Raw genomic sequence first — 17,363 nt, forward strand, 5'->3', positions numbered from 1 at the left:
GGTCATAGTAAATGGCCAACTAACTCCCAGCGTGCATGTATGGATGCAGCCAAATTAGTTAAGGCGGTGTGTCTATACCTCAACTTAACTTCGAATCTCTCTTATCATAAGTTAGAATAAATTAAATTATCGTTTGAATTTAAAAACAAAAAGAAACTTGGCAAATGATCGAAAATTAAATGTCAATTGTTGAATGAATCATAATCCATGACATACTAAAAATATGGATCATTTGAGTAATTGAGATTTGAAGAATATCATTTCGGTCAATTTTTCAAAGCAAAAAACAAAACCCTAACTAGTTTAACCACAACTAATCAAATTATAAAAAAATAAAAAACTATTAATTGATTGTTCCAATATCCTGAGTTGGAACAACCGAATTTGACTCAATGGATGACTGAATGAATCACAGAAAAAGATTATAATAATTAAGAGAGGACGACCCAAGATTAATTAGATAAGAAGATATGAGATAAAGTTGTATGATTGGGAAGGAAGGCATGCACATCAAGCTAGCTGAATGTGGAGAGGATGAAGACAACCGTGCACGTATGATTGAAGCAGTACGTAGTAGATGCCAAGGAGGAAAGAAGGGCTAGCAAAAGCATGCAAATCCAATTTGGTGTCACATTAATATTAACTTTCTTTTTCGAGTGGTCACCACAACTTTTTCTTTCCTGTTGCTTCAACTTTTGGATTTTCGAATCTAAATGGGGATATTTGACATCAATTAGTTGGATCCCATTACCTTTGAGTGATCGATCAATTCTTCACTTATCACTTGAGCTGTCCCAAAATAATATCCAACTGTCGTTCTCCCATTTGCTATTAAACTGCAGAAAAGAGACATTTATGCTTGTGAAAATAATATTCTCTTTAAGGTAGTGCATGCGCTTATTTTTGAATAAGATGAATGGATGAAGATTAGTGATAAAAAATTAATAAGGATGTATGAGAGGTAAAAATGGATGGATGAATATCACTTTCCTTTCTTTATATGGAACAACTAACAGATCAAATAATAAATGACATATGCATCAGTAAAGAAAAAAATGGTAGTGTTATTCACATACTCCTTTATACCTTCCACACACACCACTTAATTTTCGGCTGATCGAATGAATTGAAGAGAATCAAATGACATAAATTAACAGGCGGTGTGTGGAAGTAAAAATATGTGTGTAAATAGCACCACCCAAAAAATGAGGTTTTGAGGATTTTGAAGTTAGCGCCAAGCGTTGATGACAAAGGACAGAATTGGAGTTATTTCAGATGCGAGAAATTTAAAACAATGAAGCCCATTTAATTTAGAAAAGTAATTGGAGAATTTGTAATTCACAGATTAAAATATTATTTGATGCTATCATATTTGAAAGTAGATGTTTTGAACTTTTCAAGTTGTTCGATTAACATTACTTAAGTTTGACATATCAATTCTAGACCTAATGTGTTTAATTCATGTTTACTGTTTTACGGTCTTTTTGTTATTTGTTTAATATATTTCCTATTCGGAGATAGGGTTTGTTAAGACTACTTAAACAACATTTAGGATTGTACTTTATCATCTTAACATATTATTCAATTAAAAATTGAGAGTGTCTTTCAAATTTCTGGAGTTTCAAAATTCTTCAAGATGACCGTTCATGATCCTTTTGACCTAATTATTTCTACCGTGTCAAACTTAAATTCATATTACACCTTTCGAAGAGAATGGCCAAACGACTAAGATGTTGCACTGATGCCTTTTGGCCAAATAGTTGCATGTCTGTTTACACCAGAAGAGATTGTACTCGTACCAGGATCTCATATTATACAATAAAATTTTAGACTTTTTTTCACTGTTCCTCTTTTTAGAGCTTAAGAGCAACTCCAGCGTTGGAGCCCTCCCCCCTGGCAATACACTATTCAATCCACCTAATGAACAGTAACTGCCCTTAATGAACAGTAAGTAGCCCTGGCAATAGAATTTGCATCTCCACCGTTACACTTCAATAGCCCTGGCAATAGGCAATAAAATATTAGTATTTTTTTTATTATAAAATAATTTTAATTGTAATATCGGATAAGTAACAAATAAATAATTATAATGAAAATAAGTAACTAGCAAATATATACATATATATATATATATATAAGTAACAAATATAATGAAAATAAGTAAGAAGGCTTCAAGTTTAGTAAATAATGAAAATAAGTAACAAATAAATAATTATAATGAAAATAAGTAACTAGCAAATATATACATATATATATATATATATATAAGTAACAAATATAATGAAAATAAGTAAGAAGGCTTCAAGTTTAGTAAATAATGAAAATAAGTAACTAGCAAATATATATATATATATATGTCATGTTAATCATAACATGGGGCTAGAGTTCCAAGTTTAGTAAATAAATAATACAAACAAACAAATAAATAAATAATACAAACAACATAATTATAATGTTACAAATAAGTAACAATAAATAATAAATTTTGTACGTAACAAATAAATAATACAAACAAATAATTATAATGTAAGTATGTAACAAATAAATAATACAAACAAATAATTATAATGTAAATTTGGGTATCAAATAAATAATATATTGTTACCTGATCCGAGTAATTTTCCCCACTTCGAATATTACTACTAGCTTGTGCCAAAGCGTCTCTCCACGTACTAAATGATTGGCTAAGTAATTTCCAACGACTGGACATCGATTCTTTGGTTCTTTTCCCACCAATTTTCTCAAGAAAATTGGTATGAATAAGACTCCACATTTCTCGCAACTGCATCTCATTACCCGTAAGCGAACTATGAGTAACTTCAACCCAGCTAGTACACAACGCAACATCTTCAATAAGCGACAAATTCGTACCTGCACCAGTGGTCATTTTGTTGAAAAAAAATGGATTCAAACTTTGAGACAAAGAAAGGAATGTGATTGAAAGTAGTTGAGAAAATATGAAATTGTTGTGTAAGGTAGATGATAATGAGAAGGTATTTATAGAAAAGTAAAAACAATTTTTTTTTCAGATTTTTCAGATATTTTTTTGAATTTTTTTGAATTTTTTACAATTTTTTTTAAATTTTTATTCAATTAATTAATCTCTGCCGTTAGATATAAAAAAATTTGAATTCCAACGCTCCAGATTGTGCCACGTGTCACAACGGTAACTTTTCAGATTTTTAAAACTATTTTTCATTTATTTTTTAATTTATAAAGCATTTTAATATCCACCGTTGATCTCAGATCAAACGGTGGATATTAAATCTGACTTTTTTTTTTTTACCATTGAGATCTAACGGTCCAAATTAAGTGACCATTAGGATCTAACGCACCGTGGGAAGCCACGTGGCTTCCCAACGGTCACTGACAAAACCCTTTTTTTCTGATTTTTCTGTCGGGACGCGCCCCCACGCGCGAGTGGGGTGCACGCGCCTGACACAAAAAAAATTAAATAATGGGCTGACGCCACCCTGGCGTCAGCATTGCGTCAGCCCCACCTTGGGCTCAAGGCCTGGCCCTCGGGCCTCCCCTTGCCTTCGGCCTCCCCCACGCTGGAGCATCACCACCGGCCCTCGGGCCATGGTTTTGGAGCCTTTCCCCCGAGCAAAACCCCACGCTGGGGATGCTCTAAATGGTCTTACTATCTTTATTATTTTCACCCCTTTACTTTTCAACATAAATTCTCACATTTCGTCGCTATTAAAATTAAATATTTAAAAAATAATGATACTAAGAATACTAAGCTTTTAAATTAAATTTACAAATCAAATGATGTGTCATCAATAAGAAATAAGTATGCTAATCAACATTTAAGTGATAATATAATTATCAATACCAAATTAGGTTTAAAAATTTGACTTCCCTAGTATTACCATTACCCTTTTTAAAATTTTATGCGCTCAGATGTGTATACACATTAAGAACTAATAGATAATCTGGATCTTTTACTTAAAGCTGATAGAGAAAGCATCGAATCACCAATGTCAAACAAAGAGAGACGTAAAAACGCAGGAGAATCTCCGCAAACGGATTTCCAAATAGTGCAGAAGTCCAGGTCATTGTCATAGCTAGTAAAATAATTTTTTATTTTATTTTATTATGAAAGATTCATGCAATATATATACAGGTTCTTTAGAGGAAGCGATTTTCATTTTTTTTTTTTAAATGGGGACTGGTGATGAGACTCTTTCCATATCAAATTTTAACGATCCAAACCATCTATTTTATAAGTCTCGATTTATAGATCATTCTTGTAAAAATTCAATTCAATCCGAAATCATTTGCCTATTTAATTGTCGTGATGAAATTTCAATATTTTCTTAGCACATAGTGTTCATTAATTTCTTTGAACTCAATTAGATGCCTCAAATATCTCCGATTTGGCTACTATTTTGTAAGGATGATCTATTCGGTACAACTTTAAAAATAAACGGTTTGGATCGTTGAAATTTGATATGGTGTGGGCCTCACAACTAATTCTCATTTTATAAGTAAGTACAAACCACCACCTGAGGCCATAAAACTCGAACATAGATCTTCTATGGATCTCACCGTCTAGAGCCTCAATTGAATCCGACAATTCCCATTAACTCATTTCACTAGCCCATGTCACACAAACTTAGGGCTCCGATCTCTCTTTCACACAAACTAAAAGCCTAAATTTCTTGGTCCTTAGGCTCCAAACACTAAGATCATCTCCAATCCATGGGATAAAACTTAAAATATAATCTTTAAACCCCCCAAACCATCTCCAACCATTGGGCTAAAATAAGTCTTGGGGAGAAAATATATCTTTGGGATAGATTCCCCTCATAAATTAAGTTTGGCTTAAATTATTCTGGACCCACCAAACTGTCATATTTCAAAAAAAGTTTTTATTCATTTACTTATAATTCAACTGTTGTAATCAAATGAGATCAAATTTAACGGAAAAAAAAAATATTTGATGGCTCAAAATTAAATCTAACTTCTAAAATAATTAAAAAAAATTATTTAAATCAAATCACTTAAAACTTTATAAATACTTATGTATTTGTATGATTTTTAATTATTTATCAAAATTTAAATATTTTTATGTTAAAATGTTTATAAAAATAAATTAAGATGATCTACATAAATTTTATTTTTAAAAAGTTACCTCATAAAAAAATTAGACTAAAATTATTATTTAATAATTTAAGGCTAAATTTTTAAATCATCATCGTTACAGAAAAAATAATTTCTGAATTATAATTTAAAATTTTCAAGCTCAAGTTTTTAAACTTTATTTCCAATGATTGGAGGTACACTCGGAGAAGATCAAAATTCATAATTTACGAGTTTTATGCCGCTCCTACATCTTATAGGTCAGCTCCGAGCCCATCTAGCTGAAGATTGCATCACCAAATCCAAATTATTATTGTTTGACAACAGCAAAAATCCAAATTATTACTTTGACCAAAAACAAAACCCAATTATACGTGTATTATTTTTTTTCAATTTCGAACATTATAAGGGATTTATAATTTTCGTGAGGTTGCTGCATAATTTATGGAACAACATGGATGCGATCCAATGATTCAATTAGATTTCTTCTTCTTTGATTTATTTTTCTTAATTTTTGTTTAATTTTTACTATTCACAAACTAGGAAAAGGAGTATACGGATATCCACAAATCAGAGAGGAAAAAAATCCATTTAATAGTCTCCACACAATTATAGTTGATGGACATGACCGGAAATGTCTAGACATTATACATGCGCCCAGGTGTTCAAAATGTTAATGATCTAAGAGATGACAGATCACCGTATTGAGTTGTTAATGGATACATATTAAGACCTTAGTTTGAATTTTTTTTGGTCAAACTATTTAGTTTGATTTCAACTTATATCATTATCACCACTATCAGTCTCACTTCTATATTATGATATCAAATTAAACGGATCTTAACGGATAGTCATTACAACCCAATGGGTTGATTTCCCACATCTAATTGTTCCCCATATCTAAGATTCATTTGCAAATGCTTCTTGTTTTCTAGGAAAAATGAAAAAGAATAAATTACACTTTACACCCTTAAGTTTGTGTGCAATTGCAACCTCATCAACATCTTTAAAACATTTCAATCTTATACATTAGTTATTATTTAACTGTTAAAAAATCTGTTAAGTTAGCCGTTAAGTGATGATGACACATCCCGACCGAAATCAAGACGTGCTGGCCGTCACGTGCACGCCCTGATTTAGGTCGAGGCGTGTCAGATGACGTGATAATAGTAGATTCTACAATTTTTCTGACGTGGTTGCCAGCTTGTGCCACGTGGCAAAACAATTAATAAAAAACATTTAATTAATAAAATATCAATTTTTTGTTAAAAAAATGATAAAACTAATTTCGGAACTCCGTCCTCGATTACAGCGTTGCCTACTTCTCCATTCTCTCCGAACTCGACCGTATTCGATGTCCGCAACACCTAATTCCGAAACTCCGTCCTCGATTACAGTGTCGCTTACTCCCTTCACCGGTCTTCTACACTACCTCGTCTTCTTCTCTAGCGACATCTTCTTGATCCTCGTCGAGAACCACCTCGCCACACTCTTCATCTTCCTCACCTGCCGCTACGTCGCCTTACACGGCGCATTTGCCACTCTCCCTCCTGATCCTCGCCGAGGTCGCTAGCCTTTACCAGAACGTCACCAACAGATTGATTCTGTGGTGGGTTTGCCTAACTTCCTATTAAATTTTTTATTTTATTTTATGAAAGGGTGTTGTGCTCCATGAATAAATTTTGTTTCTAAAAACTTGTATTTACTCTTTGAATCTTTTTTGCTTGTTTGGACTATTGGGATGTGTCCTTGTCACTCATTTTCATATGATAACAACCAATCCAAATAGTTTTATGCATTAGTGGATCTAGGAAAAATTATTTGGAGGATCATATGTAAAAGTTTACAAAAAAATTCCTTAAATATATAGTAACTTTAAAAATTAAACTATAGTTCCATCATTCATAATTTTGCAGAACAAATTACAATGTAAGTTATAATTGTTCACAACGCGTTTCCATATTTTGAAAATGCTGCATTATAGCTTCTTTATCAATAGAAGGAAAAACATTGCTTTTAGTATAAACCACCATAGTATCACTCAACCATTGCTCTCTATTCGATTATGCAATGGACTTTGAACAATATTCATAGCAGAAAAGACTCTCTTCATTGAAATAGTAACAACCGGTAGAATCATAACCAATATAATTAGCAATGGGAACTGTTATTAGCACTCCAAAAATCTCATTCTACACTCCTCACAAGTGTATTTTTCTTTCTAATGAGATTTTTGGAGTGCTAATAACAATTCCCTTAGCAAATACACATAATTAGATACTATGTTCCTCCTGTCTCCACCATTCTTTTTTTACAAGACTACCAATTTCTTTCAAATGAGAAAATTCACTACTTGAACACAATATAATGCCCAAGTTGATATTTAAAAAATAATAAAATAACGACAACTCCTTTTTGAGGCATTTTATCAAGCAATCCGAGAACTTATGCTCTGACCTTCAAAAAACAGTATTCAAGTCATCTATGTAGATTCACTGAAATTCAGGGTCAGTTGGCGCCTTGCCCCTTAATGGGTTTCGTGGCAAACAGTCCAGTCCCTACTGTTTGAAGCTTATTGTTTTATTTTATTTATAAGTTTACAGAATTAATTTGTTTGACGAGAAAGAAACAAAACATTGGAGAATACCCTAGAAAGTTGTGCGTCTCTTTCTCTGTCTCTGTTGCTAGGGTTTAGGCAAGCCGGTGGAAGAAATGCCCACCAATAATGTTTGCACGCGATGCAAGTGTGGTCAACTAAAGATGCCCGTTTTCTCAAGTAATTGTTGATTGTTTTTCATCAAGGTTCTAAAAAATGCTAAGCGCTAGTCGGGCGGCGGGTTGGCACTTACAAAAAATTAAACTTATTGTATGTCTTGTAAATTTATTGTATGTCTTGTAAATAAGTGCATATTGACACTTACAAAAAATTAAACTTGTATGAAATCCATGGATAAGATAATAAAAGAATAATAAAACGCAAAAAGAGTATCCAACAAGTCCAAAATTTAAAAACACATTAAGCATATATGCCATAAAACCATAGTGACGAGTATTGTAGGATGACACATGTATAATAAGTTCACAATTTAAAACCACATAAAATGCAAAATAGGAGGAAAATAAGGAAATATAGTAATGTAGATAGGATTTTTTTTAATTAAAAAAAATAATAAATAAAAAAAAACCTCCTAGCCGCCTAGCCCGCCTAGCATTGCCTAGAGCCCAACCGATTTTTCCAACCAATTTGCAAGAAAACACCTCGGGTCACTACTGCCCAGCGCCTAGGCGGCCGCCTAAGCCGTTTTTTAGAACATTGTTTTTCATAGAGCTTCTAAATCTGTGCAACTACAAATTTGGTTCACACACTAGTACTAGTTCCTAATTTTTATTTTGTTCTCTCCAAAATTTCCAGTACTAGTGAGTGTAAGTGAGATGACGTTGTGATGGGTAGGAGTAGGTTTGGGATTCAGCGTTCGAAATTCTCATTTATTTAAAATTAAGCAAAAAAAAGTTATAAGTCACGATCCAACGAGAGCTCATTAAAAATAATCTAAACCCAAATGTGTTAAATACTCAATTATAAAAATTGAAGCAAGTTGTTATTGACACTCTAAATGGTTATTCTACACTCTTTATAAGTTTATAACTATTCTCTTTGATCATATTTGTCGTTCATAGTTTAGTATGTGTTTTACAGTTGGGAAAAATGGGAAGGAACAAACATTTACTACTCACTCTTTGTAGCAGCGGTAATAATACAGACAATACATCCTTGCAGCAGCAGTAATAATACAGACAATACAAGTATTATCTAAGAAAACATTTGTAATGTGACTACACCAAAAGTTAGTTGGCGTCGATTACCTTATATTTGTTTGTTAATCAAGTCTATAGCCTAAGAATTCACTTTAATTGTGTGTGCGCTGCTAATACAAACCCTAATTAATCCCAACATCGATATAAACTATAAATTTTGCCGCGAAAATCTCATTGCAAACAGAAAGAGAGCAAACACAAACCCTAGCTTAAGCTATTTGAATTGAATTTGAAACAGTGGACGTAGATGTTAAAGCGAAGTCCACGCTTTTTCTCCCGGTTCCCGCGAAAATCTCAACGGTCCAAAAATAACGAAACCCTTTCTCCCCACTCTCTCTCACCTCCCATGCCATTGTACGGATTTCCTCCATCTCACTCTCTCTCTCTCTCTCTCTCTCTCTAAACACTCCAACAAATCACATCATCCATTGATCAACGTCATGAAAATTTGAATTTTGAAAATTCGTTCTCTTAGTTTTGCATTCAATTTCGATCTTCGTGTGCGTGTGGGCATGGAGATCAGTACCACGAGGTTCCACATGGAATCCGAGTTAACCCCGGAATCCACCATGGAAGATGAATAGGAAAATCGCCACGCCGGCCGCTAAATTCCGCCCCCGCTACACCAACCCTAACTTTGCCGTGCTGGACGAACAGCACCCGCTCGCAATCCTATGGAACCACCAAATTCTCGACCCCCACAGCGATCCTCGTCATCTGCATTTTGGCCCTCTTCATCGACCCTCTCTACTTTTACCTCCCTGGGTTGGGACACAGCTTGCTTGACCACCGACAACCAGCTCGCCGTCGTCGTCACCGTCTTCCGCACCATCACCGACCTCTTCTACCTCCTCCATATGATCATCAAGTTTCGTACCGCCTATGTCAATCCCAGTACTAGGGTTTTTGGCCGCGGTGACCTCGTCATGGACCCCCACCAGATTGCCATCCGCTGCTTGAAGTCCGACTTTGTTGTTGATCTTGCCGCCACGATTCTGGTCCCTCAGGCATGACATTCAAACTGTGATTTGATTAAGTAATTTCTAACACGTTTATGTCCAGAATTGGATTGAATTGAATAACTCGTCAGAGTATTTTGAAGGAAGAAATGGACACAAGCTTCCCAATTTTGTATAAGTTGAAGTTGAGGATGAATTGGTCAAGGAGGAAATGGATAATTGGACAAAATATGGAAGTTGACTTCATTTCTTTACTTCGACATGCCTTCAATCTAGTGATTCATCTAATCTAATCAAATTCTAGCCAAATTTCGGATATTAGGGCTCGTTTAGGGGTGATTCTTGGACCATAAGGTTTTCTCCATAAAATCACGTTAAACACATGAGGGTTGTTTCTCCATAAAATCAATTTAGCGATTTCTAAAGTGATCTACGGAGAAGCACATGAGAGACTTGCTTAGTGATTCTGGCCTTCTTAGAGATGGGATTCACATGAGCGGTATTTCAACATACCCTCTCACTATCCTATCCAATCATAGTCACCAAACATGGGTGATTTTAATTTGCGATCTCCTTTGATTACTTGCAAGAATCATGTTTCCTGTTGACCGACAAATTAGTTTGGAATGATTCTCCAGAAAGAGTAGTAGAGTATTGCTTTTGAGGATTTTGTAAACGAATGTTTGCTTTGCTTAATTCGTTGCGCAGCTTGTTATCTGGTTGGTGATTCCAGCAACGAGGAATTTGAGAGCTGATCATGCCAACAACACTCTGACTCTATTCGTTTTGACTTGGTACATTCCTCGGATCTTCCTCATCTTCCCCTTGAATCAGCGTATTATCAAGACAACTGGTGTCGTATCAAAGACTGCATGGGCAGGAGCTGCGTACAATCTCCTCCTCTTCGTTCTAGCCGGCCATGTAAGCAAACAAGCAATGATCCATTAATTATTTACTCTGATAAACTCATCAAGTCAGCTAACTACTATTGTTAAATTAATTGAACACTAATTCCCTTTGCTGCTATAAATTGTTGGAGCTGTCTGGTATTTATCGTCCATAGGGCGGCAGTTCTCTTGCTGGAAATTGTATTGTAAAGAAGAGAACTTGAAAAAGATTGTTTCTTGCATCACAAGATTTCTGGATTGTAGTAGTATAGAACTACCAGAACGGAAGTACTGGGTCAACGTCACTGAAGTTGTTAAAAATTGTGATGCAAATAATGAGAAAGCCAAATTTAAGTTGGGAATTTTTGGGGATGCTTTCAAGAGTGATGTTGCTACTACAAAGGACTTCTATCGAAAGTACCTGTATTGTTTATGGTGGGGTTTATGAAACTTAAGGTATCATTCTAATTAAATGTTTTAAGTCTGTAACTTCTATGTTACCCGAATCTTTGCCATCCATTTGCTTTCCTTGGAGGAATCTAAGCTGCATCTGTATTCACTTCTGACCTTGTTCGATTACTGAACCGAGTTTTTTGAAATTTGTATTCTTGGAAATAGTTTGACAGCCGATTATCTCAACCAGTGCTCTATAATTGGCCTTAGAAATAGAGATACAGATCATTAGCTTATATATCGAGTTCCATTGATCTTGTTGATCATGATTAATTGCTTTACGAACACGTAGATAGAGATGTGCACACATGCATGATTCATCTACATAACCATCCACAACGCACACGCATTTGTGATCTTTGGAGAAACCGTTTCTCTCTTTTCGGTTTCTTGTTAAGAAAGAATCGATGAAGGTCTCATTTCTAGTGTTACGGTTCTTTCTCTTCGTAGTTGATACGGGCAGACTTTGAAGATGAGCACGTAACTTTGGGAAATAATGTTCTCTATTTCACTCTGTCTCAGCGGTTTAAATCTGTTCTCACTATTGATTGGCAACGTGCAGCAGGTATTGTATGAGAGTTTTTTTTCACTACCATTACTATTTATGTAGTTATATACAGATCTTGTCAGGGTTGCAGTTATATAGTTTGAACGATTTTATTTCCGCTTTCTAGTATAACTTGTTTTGTACGAATTTACATTGAATGCGAAGTCAAGTTCTTCGAATCTCCAACTTGTGACATTTTATACACTGTCAAAAGTGCACCAGCAAAGTTTTCATAAAAAATGTTTGCATATACTTATGCTGTTTAACTTGTCTTACTTACCTGCAATCAATGTCGATAAAATTCGAAGAATGGAGGATTAAGCCAAGAGATACAGAGGAGTGAATGAGGCATCGGCAGTTACCTGAGGATTTGTGTGAACGTGTTCCTAGATTTATGCAATACAAACGGTTTGCCACAAGAGGAGTTGATGAAGAATCACTATTGGGTTCATTGCCTTTAGATCTCTGCCATGAAATCCAGCGGCACTTGTGCCTTTCCCTTGTTCGCCGTGTAAGTCTCTACATGAAACCCTAACCCTAATCAGTGGATCGTATGCTGCAAAAGCAGTTGAATTTTCGCCAATGGAGGTATTTCTACTTTGATAAATCCGGTTCTGTTATTTTTCAGGTTCCTTTTTTCTCACAAATGGATGACCAGCTTCTCGATGCCATTTGCGAACGTCTTGTCTCAACCTTGAGTATTCAAGGCACATACATAGTTCAAGAGGGTGATCCAGTAAATGAGATGATGTTTATCATTCGAGGGAAACTTGAGAGCTCGACAACCAACGGAGGGAGGTCGGGGTTCTTTAACTCCATCGCTCTTGGACCTGGTGACTTCCGTGGCGAGGAACTGCTGACATGGGCCTTGATGCCAAGCTCTAGCCTCAATTTGCCTTCTTCCACCAGGACAGTGAGAGCCCTTACAGCAGTTGAAGCTTTTGCACTTCGAGCGGAGGACCTTAAATTCGTTGCTGGCCAATTCAAACGCCTTCACAGCAAGAAACTACAGCATGCCTTTAGGTACTATTCCCACCAATGGAGGACATGGGGTGGTTGCTTTATCCAAGCCGCTTGGAGAAGGTTTAGGAAACGAAAGATGGCAAGGGGCTTGGCTATGCAGGAGAGCTCCTACTATATGCAACATCCAGGCCAATAGGAAGATGGTTACTACTACTATGATGAAGAACAAGCAGGCGGAAATTTTGAGGGTGATGCGAGTGGTGAGAGATCAGGGGAGAATGCAAGCAATTCGGGCCAAGGCCAACATCTTGGGGCCACATTTCTCGCTTCCAAGTTTGCTGCAAATACAAAACGAGGAATTGCACAGAAAGCTCAGGCGGTTGAAGCAGCTTCTCCCAGTTTGGACATGCCTCGGTTGTCAAAGCCAGATGAACCTGATTTCTCTTTAGATTGAGACAACATACGGTTAGTTCAAGATGAATAATCAGGGAACAGGAAAACGAACTAACGAAAGAATAGTTAGGAACAAAATTTTTGTGACAATGATGTAAATTTATACTGCAGGTAGATTAGCAATAACCATCAGTTTTCTAGTTCTATAGTGTTAAATTATTCTCTCTTATATATCGGTATCATGACTTGTAACAGATGAATATATTAGCTACTGTTCTCCACGATTCTAGCCTTTGGTATTTGAATTTAGCAGCTAAGATTTCGTTTCCATCAAAAGCATGAAACAAGCATGCTGTGACACTCTTGCCTTGTGGCCATTCATTCGGAAATCCATCGAGGTTGTAATACATTATGCAGAAGGTGCAGGTTAACCACAATGGGATCCTTCATGCTCGAAAGTGCAAAGCATTTGGATTTTTACGAGCTCACAGGATGAGCGCGCACAAGAGGACTGGGAATTTACAACTTCAGTAACTATTTGCAGGTGGAGGATGCTGCCTGCTACTCCTGAAAGAAACCAGTAAGTTCGATCGTAATTTTCTTAGTACCTCTGAATTTCCATGTCCACATTGCACACTTGAGCATGGAACTACATGTATATCTGTAAGTTCTATGAATTTTTACTATTTCATAATTTCAAAATTTGTCATTTTAGTTTACCAACCCCTGCATTTAGAAAGCTGGTTTAAAAAACTCACAGCACACGTCTGCACGCGAATTTGATGCAGATTCACAAATGCATTTGTATTCTGTGTGTTACCAAACGGTATTGGCGTACTGTTACAAAAGTAAAATTGGACTTTGAACACTAAAAATAGTACTCATAATTTAAATAGTTAATAGTTTCTGTTTCTGTTTTGTGGATTTAAACTTTCAATACGAGAAGCTGGCTTCTGGTGAGTCTTCAGGAGTAGAGGCCTTTGCCCGTGTTGATATGTCAAGCGCCTCTTGTAATCTCACAACAATTTGCTGCATTGACGGTCTTTGTTGTTTGAGTGCTGTGCATGACAATGCCAGCTGAAGCGTTAGATCAAATGCTTCTTCTGGGTATTCCCTGTCAAGTTTAGGATCAGCGAATTCATTGATGCTGCCACCTCGGTTGAGGACCTTTGCCTAGCAAGTAGAAAGAACAAATTGAATCAATGCCGGAAAATTTATGTAATCAATTTGAAGAAAGATTGTGGGAGGAAAGGGTTATTTTCTGACCTGTTTATTTAATGGCATTGGTGTGTTCAGATTCATGTTGATAACTTTCTTCCCCGATAGGATCTGCAGAAGTACGATTCCAAAGCTGTAGACATCTCCTGATGAATTTACGTGGTTGTTGATCCGATAGTCAGGGTCAACGTACCCGAAAGTTCCTCTCACTTCTGAACTGACATAGGTTTCTCCCAGCTCAATAATCTTGGAGAGTCCAAAGTCTGATAGCTTTGCTTCGAAATTCTCCCCAAGTAGAATGTTTGTTGGCTGCAATAGGAATAAAAACATAATCTTAGAGAGTCCAAAATTTTCATTCATTTATGGTGACATTGTTCAGTTAGTACCACAGACCTTGATATCGCGATGGACAATGCAACCTTCTGGATACGTGTGGAGGAATGATAGACCTCGAGCGCTATCAATTGCAATCTCAAGCCTGTGGATCCAGGACAGGTTCCTATCTTTCCCTGTTGTTTAGTTACCACATACATTTATTAAATTACACAAAAACTGTAGTTTAAGGAGCTAAAACTTTTTGTCAAGGCAAAAGAATACCAAAAATCCATTCTGAGAGGTTGCCGTTGGGACAAAGCTCATAGACAAGGAAGCACTCGTCTTCATTTACACAATAACCTAGCAACATAACAAGGTTCGGGTGTCTGATGTGCGATAAGCTCATAACTTCTCTGGCAAATGTCTCCACATTTCCGTCATTGATAATGTGCTTAACCGCTACACGCTGATTGTTTGATAGTATGCCCTTATACACCTTTCCTTTTATATTATGAACAAAATATAAAATTATATATAATCAGAATATAGAATATCTAAATTCTTGTTGCTTCATCTTGTATTTAGATTCTCACCAGCAGTTCCTTCGCCGATGAAATTTGATGGGTTTAGATTGTCTGTAGCAGAATACACTTCCTTGATAGGAATTTTTGGACAGCCTGATTCCTTGAAAATCACATCCTTAAACGCTGCTGTTTACGTACAAATCAGGCTTAATTAGTATGCACCATATGCTAATTGCAGCTTAAATTTGGTGTTGCTGTATCTGTGAATGAATATTGGCAGGCATACCGTCTTTTTTTGGGGGTGGCGGAGTTGATTTGGTACGTTTCTTTGACAAAATGCAGGCGGCTAGTACTACAAAAACAAAGACACCCACGACTCCTCCTCCGATCATAATCCATAAACCTAGTTCCATCAAGTGTCGTAATTGTTAATGAAAGAACCGGATTTTCAGTTTTGAAAGTGCAAATATTGATTCAGTGATGGAAGAAGCCTTACCTTTACTGAGTTTCCTATGACCCTTTGGTGGTTGATTATCTGCCAAGGAGAAAAACATCATTTACAAACAAATTTTAGTGAATCAATACACGCACGCGCACACGCATCGTGAGAAGTTTCATCAGGCTACGTACACTTGAAGCCTTCTTGTGATCCAAGGCAACTATAAACTGCACTAAGATGTGCTTTATCTTCAAGTTTTATGCTTGTATACGACACCAGCACCGCGAACCTGCAAACATTACTTTCAACCTCGAAAGATTCTGCATCCGTGGATGACGAATGCCATGGTCCTATGTCTTGCCAACTATTCACACAAGAACCGCACAGCTGCCCACTTTTTCCATCAGAAGGCCGGAATCCACAGTTCACCTCTAAGCTTTTCAACTTGTCTCCCAATCTATTTGTAACGTCAGCAACAGTGAAGTCAGAACAGCCACCGGCGCCACTTGTCAGCTTCTCAATCCCACAGTCTAAAACATCCTTCTGCAGATTCTTCAAGGAAGCCAAGCAAACCCCCTGCTCGGCAGAGTTGAGGTATATCAGTCTTATTTGATTCGCATGCTGCCCCAACGCGTAAAGGTAGACATTGAACGCCGATGTGCAGCAGTCTTTGCGGAGAAACCCTCCCCAATTTCCTGCTTCGCAAGTTGAATTTGGAGACGGCGATGATCCCAAATCAAAATGAAGGCTGCAGTTGGACACAGAAGGCTGAGCAGCTGCAAAGCCGGCGGAGGTGATCAGGATGAGAACTGTGGTATAAGAAAAAACTTCCTTCGCCATTTTCAAACGAGAGAGAAACGATGAGAGAGAGAGAGAGAGAGAGAGGGAGAGATGAGATTTAATGTGAAGACAGTTGAAAGGGTTTGGATGTATCGCTCATATGAATCAAAAGGAGGAATATTCGGAACTTGTGCTGCCGGCCTAAATCCATTGCAAACAAAGCTGAATCGAACTCGAGATGTTTGGCGGGTAGTTTAACGATCGAAAACGTCGCTGTTTGATTTATTCTATGTTTTTGGCTCTCTCTGTGTTGATGAAGTCTTCTGAAGCGTACAAGGCAGACGGAAACTGACGGCCGTTGTGACAGTGATAGTTACTGGTTGTGGAAAAAAAAATGCTTCTCTTTGAACGCAAGGGAAAAAGCCTTTTTTGCACACCCTGTCAACGTGATTAGCTGCTTATGGTTGGATTTTAAGTCCATCTTTCTCAAATCTAAAGTTTTCTCCTCGTCTATGGGGAACAGCCAACCCCGCCACAATGCTACTTGTTGGCGGGGTTGGCTTGCGCACAAGTAGCATTGTGGCGGATCTTAAAAGAGAATATACTAGTTGGAAGCACGTCGAGGGCACACACTGGCATACCCGATATAATCACCTTGTGAATTATGGTGCAGGTACATACCTTGAGAATTAGATGATGCATAGATATTAGATAGATGGATGTGGAATTTTTGTTTTCGTACATGGCCCTTGGCAGATAAATGTGCATTTCTTGCTTGCTTGCGCACGTTATTATAGCTACTTGTATCCGAAATGTTTTGCGGCAACGATATGCCAGAAGCTGTGTGAGGAGGATCCATTGTCATTAGCTACAGGAAGTGCTTTAAGAGTGAAGTGGGGGAGCGAAAGAAGCAGCTGATTTGTTAAATGGTCTTGTCGGAGGAGGAGGAGGAGGAGATGATGGGATTATTGTAAGGGATTG

General features: G+C 36.8%; 1 protein-coding gene and 1 pseudogene across 1 annotated transcript; one reads left to right on the forward strand and one right to left on the reverse strand.

The window, feature by feature from the left end:
• The first annotated feature begins 6,442 nt into the window (after positions 1 to 6,442).
• Positions 6,443 to 13,285, forward strand: LOC137709277 (cyclic nucleotide-gated ion channel 18-like; annotated as a pseudogene).
• Positions 13,286 to 14,039: 754 nt separating this feature from the next.
• LOC137709278 (probable serine/threonine-protein kinase PBL21) lies at positions 14,040 to 16,442 on the reverse strand. The gene is made up of 8 exons (XM_068448367.1): positions 15,794 to 16,442; positions 15,660 to 15,698; positions 15,450 to 15,566; positions 15,233 to 15,349; positions 14,922 to 15,140; positions 14,718 to 14,833; positions 14,373 to 14,633; positions 14,040 to 14,279 (listed from the first exon to the last, which is right to left on the reverse strand). The coding sequence occupies exons 1-8, from the start codon at positions 16,440 to 16,442 to the stop codon at positions 14,040 to 14,042; spliced, it is 1,758 nt and encodes a 585-aa protein (XP_068304468.1).
• Positions 16,443 to 17,363: the final 921 nt, after the last annotated feature.

The sequence above is a fragment of the Pyrus communis genome, chromosome 11, assembly GCF_963583255.1.
Source record: "Pyrus communis chromosome 11, drPyrComm1.1, whole genome shotgun sequence".
In the NCBI taxonomy this organism is placed as follows: Eukaryota; Viridiplantae; Streptophyta; class Magnoliopsida; order Rosales; family Rosaceae; genus Pyrus; species Pyrus communis.